Raw genomic sequence first — 12506 nt, 5'->3', positions numbered from 1 at the left:
ATCTAACCGATCGTATGGAGCCCCAATCTGATCGATTAAGGTTAAGATAACCTTCCACTATGGGTTTAAACTTTAAAGTTTTCCCAGTAATGTTCTTGTTGCCATTTGCCTATTTCATGTCATGATGCAATTTTTTTCCTTAATTTCATACCAAAACTATATTGTTAATAATTTTTAATTATAAATGGAATGTTTAAGGCATTCTGTTGGGTACAATAATTATTTATGTTGATTAGAGCAATCGAGAAATGATGTTTGAAATGTTATACGGTTTAAAATATTAGAGTTGCATCATTACCAATAGCTATAATTTTTAGTAAAACTTATAACATTCGGTCTTACAATTTATATCAGTGCCAATGTCACTAGTTCGATTCTCATTGATTGCATCAAATCAAGTATTAGGGTTGTTCAACTACAATTTAGTTTGGTTTACCATATCTGGAAGAGTAGATTTACCAGATCCGGAAGAACCCATTATTAGGGGCGTTAAACTAAGGTTTAGTTCGTTTTACAAAAAAATTGAATAAAACCCTATCATATTGGTTTCATAAAATTTCAAACCAAGTCATGAATTTTTTATAACAAACCATTAATCTCGGTTTGGATTATTCAGTTTAAATTTCGAGTTTCATATTTAATTAGTACATGAAATATTGCAATCAAGAAAAATTAGCAATTGAAAATTGATAGAAGGCAAAAACTTGTATGAAACAGTCTCACGGGTCGTATTTTGAGAGACAAATATCTTATTTGGATCATCTATGAAAAAATATTACTTTTTATGCTAAGAGTATTACTGTTTATTGTGAATATCGGTAGGGTTGACCCGTCTCACAAGAGATTTACTCTATTTCAATTGGTGAAATTGCTTAACCCTTAACCGATATCATAGTATCTTAAATCCGAAAATTTTGAAAGACATCTAAGAACAATAATTGATTAGGTTATGTGAAATCACTAAAATTTGAGATTCGAGGATGCCGATGTTTATTGAGGACAACTTAATTAAAAAATCGATTTCAAAAATAAATAATAATATGCAAAAACTCTTGTGAGACAATTATGGTTTAAATTTGTGAAACATATATCTAACCTGATTCAAATCGTGAAAAATTCTTAAATTTTATACCAAAATTATTAATAGGGATGGCAACGGGACGGAAACGGGTTTGTCATCCCCATTTCAGAATTCCATCCTCACCCATCATCACCCTTTTACCTGTCTCGATTCCACTTTTTTGAGTTTGAGGGTTCCCTGAATTCGTAACTGTGTATATCCAATCTTCATCTCCGTTTCAAAAATATTAATGAAGCGTTGCAGGGAATTACCGAATCCGAACTTATCGTTGATAATATTAATATTAATATAATTTCGATAATAATAATATTATTATTGATATTTTCGAATATTATTTTAGAGTAAGGTTTGGGGATAAGAATAGTACCCCATACCCATCTCTAAGTATTTTGATGATTTTAAAAAATCCACCAATCTCAACCCCAAAAAACCAAGGATTCTCATCTCTATTACGGGTTTTCTTCATGAGACTTCGAAACCATAAGAAAAATTATCATCTCTAAATATTTCTTTTTTGTGAATATGAATTGGATAAATGAGTTCGTGATGGTGTATTAAAAGAGATATACTCTATAATTACATAGACACATGCAACAATTTAAATATTAATGCATGTATCATCCCTGAACGCGCCTTGAATCACGGCGTAACTTTATACGCCCAATTTTTTTATTTTTTTAAGAATAATATCTGAGATTTTCTGCGAAAATTACAAGATGTCAAAAGGCAATCATATATTAATATATTATTATTTATGTAATGAATTTTTTTTTAAAAAGCCAGCTGTGCCAAACAAAACCTAATTCTTTCTTTTTTTAAAAAAAAGGAAAAAAATAATCTCTTTTCGCAGCGACACAGTCGGTGCTTCATGTGCCATATTCTATCGCCAGCGAACTAATGGACCTCCTGTCTCACACTAAAACACTCGTTATACATTATTATTATTATTATTATTATTAAATTAGGAATTTAATATTACATTCTGTTTTGTATTAGTCAAAAACTTTGAGACGATATTTTGTGAGACAGATCTCTTATTTGAGTCATCCATGAAAAAATATTACTTTTTATGTTAAGATTATTACTTTTTATTGTGAATATCTGTATGATTAACTCGACTCATATATAAAGATTCGTGAGACCGTCTCACAAGAGACCTGCTCTTTGTAAATACGTTTCACTTTATGTATAAAATATATGTCTAATATATTCACAAATAAAATGCAATTAACAAAAAATAGTGTGTAAACATGAAATCTATCTGCGAATTCATTAATTAAACCACAAAACATTTCTTTATTTATTTTGTATCAATCAAAATCAAGGAAAAAAAATTGTACTTAGGTTAGTATATGCTTAATTGAAGTAACTAATTTTTTTTGTCATAGATGGAAATATGAAGATAGGAAATGTGATTTCCCATTAAATTTCTTGAATCCATTAGAATATTTTTTCCCAATATTATTAATAATTTTATATTTTACAATAAATATTATGATGTGAACATGATTAATAATTAATGAATGACCTATAACCACCACAACGTAACAAAAAGTATAGTCCAAAAAGAATAACCTCAAGATAGTGGAGCACGTGGCCTTCCAATTGGAATTGTACCCATAATCTTTTTTTTAAAGTGGAAAAAATTTCTTGGTCATCAAAATGCACTATGAGATATGAAAAATAAAAAAATAAAGCACAATTATTAAAGAAAAATGTATTTTTTGGATTTTAAAAAATGGTATATCTTCTATACGAGATTTATTGGGTTTTTACGTGTTTTAATAATTATTTATCACAGCTACAAAAATGTAGATAATGGATATATAATAAATGACATGCAATGTGTGTGTATATATAAATATATATAACTAGAAAAGAAAAGAAACTGAATTTATTAATTGATTTCATGTACACACCGCCAGCAGCAAAATAATCCTCCAATAATAATCTCACAACAAATATATAAAACAGAAGCGCAGCTCTAAAATTAAATATGAAATGAAAATACAACCCAAAATAATTAAAATCAATAACTTTACTACATAAGGAAAAAAAAACCCCAACAAAATAACTGAAGATATCTCATCCGTCCACGAGAAAGCAACGAGATTGACCTACGTCCGGAGGAGCTCCACGTCGAAGTCCTACATCAAAGCCACCGCAACAAGTGCTGCCGCGACCACCGTTCCACCGAGGGCGGCTCTGCTCACAAACCCATTATTCGACCCATCTGCCGGCGGCTGATCGGCGGGTGGTGCCGGGCCGGGTGTACCCGGCGGAGGAGCAGTCTTTGGTGTGGGAGATGGGGTTAACGGTTTCGTAGGAGCAGGCGGCAGGGAAGGTGGTGTGAGGGGAGCCGGAGACGGAGACGGAGACGGAGTTGGGGTTGGCGGGGCCACCGTTGGCGCGGGTGTTGGAGATGCGGTGGGAGAGACCTGGGGTGCGCCGGATGGAGCTTGTGCAGTGCAGGAGGTGGCAAGTAGGGAGAGGAGGAGGATAATCTGCAAGCAAGCCATGGCGTCAGAAATGAAGAGATGGTGGAAAGGTGCTGGGATGGGAGAATACTGTAAAGTGGTGTGTATAAAAAGAGCCAAGAAGTGGAGAGATTAATATATAAATATTATAATTTGATAAGATTCGTTGGGGGAAAAAAAGACTTATTAATAAAGGTGTCTTAGCAGGGATGCATGTGTTTGTGTATCCGTTGGGAACAAATAATTTAATATATTTTTTAAAAAATAAACCTTTTATAGAAATCTTTTCTTTCGCTTTTATTTGTTATAGGTACACTATAATATTGACTTTTTCTCTCAAAGTTCGATTATAATTGGGTGGCGAACTTAACACTTCGTTTCAAACTTCAAATTGGAGTAAGATAGACTATAAATGATTGTCAATTATAGTGATATATAGACAGTAAAAATAAAAAATCAAAGGAAATGTATTGAAGTATATGAGGTGTAAATGAAAAGGGTTACGTTTACATACCGTAAAGTTAGCCATAACAAATTAAAGTTGGTGCCATGTCTTTATTCTTTGAAGCTGTGGTCTCGGAATTCTTTAGGTTGTTCAACAAATTCCCAAAACATGCCAGCTACGTAAGGAAATTGGCCATTGCTGTCAACTTCCCAATGGCTGCTGAAATGTCATTATTCTCCTCTCAATAATATATTGTTGCCCAAAATAGATTTAAATTTTAAAATAATCATGTTGAATAATTTCTTTTTTTTTTATCTTGATAAAACGACGGTAAAAGATTTTTTTTAATATACACTATTTAGACTACCTAGACTTGAACTAATGGGTCTCGGGCCTCTATTTAATTTCCCACTAAGCCAATGAATCATTGGCATTGAATAATTAGTATACAACTTATGTTTTGCCACTATCTCTCCAAACAGCAATTAAAATAATTAATTAATTAATCAATGAAAAATGGTATCGAGTCGTGACTTTAGGTATATTTTAATCATAATTATGAATTTATTCAACAATGATTGAATTAACGTTCCTTGTATGATGTATAATTGCTGTCATGACAAAGACACAGCTTGTCACAAATTAAAGGAGTCTCTATTTTTTTCCCTAAAAAATGTAGTATTCCAGATTTTTTCATATATATAAATATTTTTGAATAAACGATATAAAATTGAAAATTTTAAAATATTTTGGAATATTAACCTCTGCGTGTAAACAGTAGAAAATCAGGTTTAATAATGATCTTGATTGGCTGTAGGATTAGCTGTATCCTATTCATTCACATCTTTAGTGAAAACCAACCCACTTGTTTTTTTTTCAATTTAATAAAGTTTTTTTGAAACTTCAATTTAATAAAGTTAACGANCCCACTTGTTTTTTTTTTGTTTTTTTTTTTTCAATTTAATAAAGTTAACAACACTATTTGCACATTGTTTTATGTCCAATGGTTTGACTTGATTTAATTTTCTTGGTTAATATTACTATTTAATCAATCGTAATATAATGGGAAACTATATATTTAAACGGGACCAAATAATTAATGTCACTATGCGTTTCCGAATTCATACATTGCTGGAGAAAGCGGTGTTTTGTCTAATTATTTTTTTGATTTTATGTGATGTGATCCGGGTGAAATGGACGAGCCGGGTCCGGTGCTCCGCCGGATCTGCTATCAAGATAATGAAGGAAATAAGAGTAAGGTATATTATATCTGTGATGAAGATATATCTCTCTAATATGGCTCCAGCTGTAACTTGCACACAAGAAAAGAAACTCGTGAATGGGCGTCGGAGGGGTGTCCGGCGTGACCACTCCGATGCTTAAGTCAGTGAATGACTCAACGAAAGATCAATGTAGCCAAGTGATGGTTGTGATATTGGTGTAAGAGTGTAGGCAATAAAATGAATGAATCTTAATGCAAAGATAGCACCTGATATTTATAATAGGAGAAGTAATGATGACCTCGTTCTTCGTGCTACCTACTAATTATAGTAGAGCGGCTACATTCTGACATGTCAAATCATACACTAGTCACATCCCGACTGTCTGACTTTGTCAACCACTTGGATTAGTGTCAGAGATAGGATGGTCGCTCACATCCTATTCTGCTAGTGTACTCGCGTGCGGTACTCGTATCGAGGTGGCCCGATTAGAATGCCTACCGGGGGCTTATATAAGAGCTCGGGCGTCTGGTTGCCCGGGAAGTAGAGCCTGGGCTTGCACCTGCCCGGCTTCAGAAGAATCAATCCTGCATATTGACCCTGATTTGGGAATCCATCTGATATCCCGGATCATCCATGACCCGGGCTCTTACAAGGATATCATTATGTATATTTCTTTAATTTTTTATTTACCGATAAATTGGAGACAAAAAAAAAGCAGTGGAAAATGGATAATTATTTTATTAGAGAAACCATCTTGGTGAAGGCTAAATTATAATTACTATCACACCCTCGTATAAAATGGTAAGATAAAATAAAAAACAATACTAAAATGTAATTTGCCTAACCCCGACTTCTTTCAGCTTCCCAGAAATGTACAACTTAAGTTTCATATTGTACAAGTACTTCCTTTTTACTTCATACTTAATTTTTTAAACGTTCCATTCAAAGATATGGATTAGTGGAACGGGTTTTTCATGTGCCAAACACTCATCAAAGTCAATTCCGATATTTCCCCTGCCCTCCAAGAACAGCTTAAATTTTCTTCGAAGTTGGGGTCATCGTCAACATTCAGATTTAAAATTATTCCAAATATACATATATACATCATTTTCTTCGATTGCTTTTCAATATATTTTTAAAATATTATTTTGTAAGACAGAAGGCGAAATATATATAAAAAAAACAAAACATATATGCTTATAAAATTATTAATATTTTAAAACAGGTGATATTCATTGCATGATCGACAACTTGAAATCTAAGCGTATAATTCAAGGTATATGATAATTGTAGGTATCATAGCATATATTTTCGTCCGAAATCCATAGCAGCTACGGAATGCATGATGTATCAACTATATAGCACATCAAATTATAGTTGTAAAAAATGTTTTTCATTTGTGCCTCCGAGAGGGATAGTTAGAATGATAGGGTGTGACGATCACCTCCCAAAAAGTCTGGTGTTCAATTCTTCACTCTCAATGGCTTTTCAGTTCGAGCTTTCCACACAAAGCTTGTTCAATGTGATTTATCTGATTAATGTAATTTGCAGTCTATTTCGTTGGTCTTTTGTATTTACCTAGAGCGTATAAAAAAATAGCAGTGCCAGGTTCACAATGTTTTAATGCCAATGCGGTGTTTTGATATATCTGCTTTCTCTGATGAATTCTTTTACTTGGTTTCTTCAGTGATGTTGACGTCTTATGATTTTTTGGAAAAATCAATTAGTTGATTATCGATCAAATACGCTTTTAGATGTGGTTTGTTTCGGAAATTCAATTTATTGGAAACTTATGTTAATTTTTTTCTTGTAGAATATTGTATTATCGTCAATATTTAATTAATATCGTTTAATTACTTGGTAAAGAAAATTTATTTAGCATTTTTTTTCTATCACGTTGCTATTTCTTTTATTCCACAGTTCATGCAGATCAAAGAGTTTTAAGTAAATTATTGATGTAGGAAATTATAATATATTATAGTTTTTGAAAATGGATATATGATTTATATATCAGATCATGCTTTTTATCATATGGTCTGTACCATAAATTTTTTTTTTTAATGTAAAATGGATAATGATATTTATACTCCAAATATAGTTATTTGCAAATATTTTGAGTTATTATATTAGAAATTGGCCAAATTACCCTTTCACAATATTCACTTTTGAATAATAACACTAGTCGTCATGCACACGCAATGAGAATATAACAATAATATATTTTAAAATTTTGAAGTACTTATTTTCTTTATGATATTGTATGAAATATTATATAATTTTATTTGTGGGCTTGATGCATTATTTAGTAGTTGAAAAATATTTATTTCCCGAAGAAAATGAAATTTATAAGAATCATATGTGATATTAGAGATATATATTATATACACTCAAACTACAGTAAAAAAGAAAAAAAGAAAGAAAAATCATAATTTGGAATTCTAGTGTGGACACTCGTAACTTGAATCACGAGTCCAAAGTGAAATTCACCGGTCACCCACTTACTCACGAATCTGTAATGCCACCGGTAGCACCAGTTTCCCAGTGGGTATTCATACATCGAATTCCTTTTCCCGACAAATCCATGACCCGGTAAAACTCCAGAATTTGTTTTAATTTTCAAGAGTCTCCTCATCTCCTTCCTTTCCAAAAATTATTTCGAAAATGGAGCATCCCGCGACCAATGAAGACAACAATGGCCATCAGAAGAAATATTCGGATAAAGATCCGAGACCGGAACCCGAACCCGAGCCCGAACCTAACCCGAAGCCTGCAGGTGGAGATATTGCGGATAAAAACGACACCAATGTCACCGTAGATATAGATTTGAATGAAGGCAATAGTGGTGCCAAGGAGAATAGTAAACCAGCTGCGGGGGTTTTGAAATCGAAGAAATCAGTGCGTTGGAACGAGGAATTGGTCATGGAATCGTCGGTGCCCAGGGATTCCGATCGTGGATCCAGCAATCCCTCCGTAAATTACACGCCAGCGGCTTCCGCTTCCAGCAATTCCTCGTCATTTAATTTCAAAGGTTTGTGAGTTTCCATCTCTGTCTATTTTCGTAATTACGAAGTGTTCGGTGCTGGTGGATTGGGTTTTTGTTCGTGGATTTCGTGTTGGTTACGATTGAATCGAGGTTGATCTTCTTTTGATGCTTTATATGTTTTTGATGTGTTGATATCGTCTCTGAATTTGCCAAAATTGTGCGGTTTTTTTTTATCAGTATTTTAGTTGCTGTTACGGGGTTTGAATTTTTTGCTACCAATCATAATTTTCATAAGAAATGGGGTACATTTAGCTCAAGGTTGATCTTTTTTATTTTTGTTTTTTAACCTAAATCGTCATCCTGTATGTTTAATTATGTCGCGGAATGCGGAAGTTGTCAGCAAAAAACATCGATGTCTTCCTCAGCTTTCTTATTGGAGGACTGAATTTGTTGGGCTTTTTTTTTGCCTTAGATTAGATTAGTTTCAACTCAATGGTTTGGATTGCTGGATTTCTATAGTTGGTATGATGAAATTGTTTTGATGTTGTATTGTTTAATGATATGTATTTTGAAATGGATTATAAACACAGAACGTTTTGTTTTGTTTTTTTTTTGGGTTCATAGAGACCATGGGTAGTGTGAAGGATGTACTGGGGCGATGGGGGAAGAAGGTGGGAGAAGCAACAAAAAAGGCTGAGGATCTTGCTGGGAACGCATGGCAGCACCGTAAGATTTTCTTTTCAGTGTTTTGTATTTGCGTTTATTTATTTAACTCATTCACTATATTTTCAAGCAGACAATTTGCTGTAGTTCCTTTAACTTTGAAGCGATCGTTTGCATTACATGGATTATTTCTCTCTTTGGCAGTTTGATTTTTACAGTAAACAGAGGACTGAATTGATCCTTTCCGTCAGTGGCCTACAAATATGGGTGTTGCAACATGATTGCATTTGTTTCTTTCTTCTTGAAACTTCTTACCCATAAAAAGCAAAGTCAACATCATTTTTCATAGCCACACGAACCAATTTGGTATTCATTTGATGTTCTCAACTTTCTCCGTAGCCCCTCGATACTATGCAAATAAATAAATAAATATATGTTTGCTTATATTTTAATTTGATGTTTGATGCCTGCATTTTCATGTTATATCAATTCAATCTCCTAACCCTCTTTTAAGAGTGTAAGATAGCCTAACTCGACTCATAAGCCACTTGAGCTTTTATATAGTTCTCCAAAAGCCTATGAATAGGCTCGCAAGCTTTTAATCTGTATAATATAATTATCTATATGTTGAATACATAGTATATGATATATACTAATTAATCTCTATAATTATTTACGATTAACTAAAATAATTTTTATTGTTAATTATCTTTGTCGTCCACTTGTCCAAAAATGGGCACGACATTCTCTTAAATTATAACTTAGGGTCCCCTCAGGTGTACTTTATTTTAAAAGCTTGACTCGATCTTGACCCATTTACATCCTTACCCTCTTCTTACGTTGATCTTTCTTAGAGCTTTTTGACACCCTGCACCACCTAGCACTGTTGGTGGCTTAAACCACCTTGACTCACCACATTCACACACCTGGCTAAAGATTCATTAACCATTTGCCAAACATGCACAGCCAACAACTAGCACTGTTAAGCATTCAAATTTGATAATATATGTATGTTAAGACACTTGGTGCTTATGACTGTGTGATGCTGCGGGTATCTTCAAATGATGAGTAGGACAGTCAAGTACGTATGCAGCTCAGTTGAATGGATTCACTAATCATTACAATAAAATTGGGAAACTCTTTTATTTTCCCATGGATAATCTTTTCAAACGTTTCGCTTGTTTCCATTTTGTTTCCTGGGAAATATAATCTCCACTGTGGTTGTTTTTGAATAATTGTTGTGTAATATAGTTTCTTACCCCTGTTGGATAATATGATAATAATAATAATAAAGGCACAAGGCCACCCTCTTCCCGTTCTTTCTTTTCTGTTTTGTTCAATTACTTGTGGCATGGTTGCTTAGATTTTCTTCCTTCCTTTCTTGGTTCTGTTTTTGATGACTCAGTGAAAACAAGCCCTAGTCTAGCTGATGCTGCCCTGGGAAGAATAGCACAGGGAACAAAGGTTCTAGCTGAAGGCGGCTATGAGAAAATATTTCGACAGACGTTCGATACAGTTCCAGAGGAGCAGCTGACGAATTCATATGCTTGTTACCTGTCCACATCAGCCGGTCCAGTCATGGGGATTTTATATGTCTCTACTGCAAAACTTGCATTTTGCAGCGACAATCCATTATCATACAAATCTGGCGATGGTACCGAATGGAGCTATTATAAGGTATGATTTAATGTTCTATCAGCTGTGTGTCTTGGCACTGAATATATTAGTTTACCGTAAAATACTTCAGCATTCTCTATGCAAGCACGTTTTATGTTTACCTGTTATCCTCATCCTTTTGTGTATATATTTGTCTTAGCATTTAAGTCTCTTATGCACATATTTTTTAACAGGTGGTAATCCCATTACATCAACTGAAAGCTGTGAATTCTTCATCGGGTAGAGCCAATAAAGCTGAAAAATATATCCAGGTTATATCTGTTGATAACCATGAATTTTGGTATATGGGGTTTTTGAATTATGATGGAGCAGTGCAATGCTTACAAGATGTCTTACAAGCACGGGACATCCAATCGGTGTAGGCTTAGTCCAGGTTCCAAATTTCACTACCAAAACTCTGAGTGATCTTTAGATAAATCACATGTTTTTTGATGTACCCTTTGGTCCTATACTTGGAATTTATTTTGTGCTAACATTTCGTTTGGGATATCGTAGAGGTAATTAAGCCGTTATCTTGGGTCAGTTTACTATTATTAGAAGAATATACAAAATATGTGTCAGTTCTGCTATTTTCTGGATTAATTCTTTAACACTTGAGCTTAGCCTATATGCTTGAATTCCAACGCCTTTCTCAGCTTTCGGTTATTTTAAGGGTTTCATTAGTGTTGGCCCCAGTTTTAATATGATTTCTTTAGCTCTTACTTGATCTGTCAATTAATATGTCGGTATGTTATGAAGTAAAACGTAATGTGAAACTGCTGCTGATATTATGAAGCACTTAGTGATCTTTTATCCCAAATGATTTTTTTTTTAAGGAAATCAAATGATATTTTGATATTATGCGACGTTATATGCGGCTAAGTAATAAAGTGGTTTCGATGCATTATAATCATAATGTGGTAATACTAAAATAATGTAATTAAAAACATATATTCTAATTAACATTGTTGAAGAACATAATTTATAAGAATCAATGCATGTCTGAATTTATTGTTAATTTAATAAAATTTAGATCCCATAATAATTTTCATTCCCATAATACTTTTCATTCAAATAGTACAAGTGATTACAGAGTTTTTAGCTAAAGGTGGTAATGATTGCGATATGGAGGAACATAACTGGACTTTGGTCACTGTTCGGGAAAAAAGATCCAACCCAATCTCTTACTTACATTTTCAACATTTAATAAAGTATTAACCGTAATTTTTTGAAAGCGAGATTAAGAGGAATTTGGCCATTGCGAAATATGGTGATGGGCATAAAGTTGCAGTTTTGTGTTTGTTTGTGGAATGGATTTTAGTGGAAGGAGCATTTGAGACTGTCAGCCCAAACATGGCATTATTTTAAGCAAGTCTTAGCTTTATATAGTGTTACTATTTATAGCTTTCATCATCTACAAAATGGGACCCCACCTTTCAAAATATAATCTGCTATTATATTCTCTGCAACCATCACATGCTTCAGAATTTTCCCATTTTTGATATTATTTTCGCTATTTTATGCTCCTTAAGTATTTATGGATTTGTTTTACTTTCGAAAAAAAAAAAAGAATTTATGGATTTGAGATAAAGGTTTGTAACTTTGTATCATATTGTAATTTGGATATTTGAACATATTTATTATTCATTTTTGGATAAAATATAGTATGGATATTACTTTGAGTCTTGCTGTAATTTTGGCCATATTTTTTAAGCAATTATTAAATAAATTATAGATTATGTAATTAATTTGATCATGCTAAGGTATTATTATTATTTAAAAAAAAAAAGAAATATAACCCTCCCCTGTGTCCTATGAGGAGGGAGTAGTATTGGTAAATATCACATCCTTTGCTTCACATGCTATCCATATTCTTAGCTGTAATGAAATGAGAAAAGTTGAAAAGAAAGCAAAAGGAGACATGTTATATGTACGTGCCACAATGTTGAAATTTTTATGATATAATATATCATTTGGA

The 12506-nt window shown here is 33.1% G+C and overlaps 1 protein-coding gene across 1 annotated transcript; it reads left to right on the top strand.

Annotated features, from left to right (window-relative positions):
• Positions 1-7801: 7801 nt before the first annotated feature.
• On the top strand, positions 7802-11353 carry LOC140970986 (putative GEM-like protein 3). The gene is made up of 4 exons (XM_073433010.1): positions 7802-8254; positions 8834-8935; positions 10278-10549; positions 10723-11353. The coding sequence occupies exons 1-4, from the start codon at positions 7888-7890 to the stop codon at positions 10909-10911; spliced, it is 930 nt and encodes a 309-aa protein (XP_073289111.1). The 5' UTR covers positions 7802-7887; the 3' UTR covers positions 10912-11353.
• The last annotated feature ends 1153 nt before the right edge of the window (positions 11354-12506 follow it).

The sequence above is a fragment of the Primulina huaijiensis genome, chromosome 2 (assembly GCF_012295235.1).
Source record: "Primulina huaijiensis isolate GDHJ02 chromosome 2, ASM1229523v2, whole genome shotgun sequence".
Classification (NCBI taxonomy): domain Eukaryota; kingdom Viridiplantae; phylum Streptophyta; class Magnoliopsida; order Lamiales; family Gesneriaceae; genus Primulina; species Primulina huaijiensis.
This window is presented reverse-complemented; position numbering and strand designations above follow the sequence as displayed.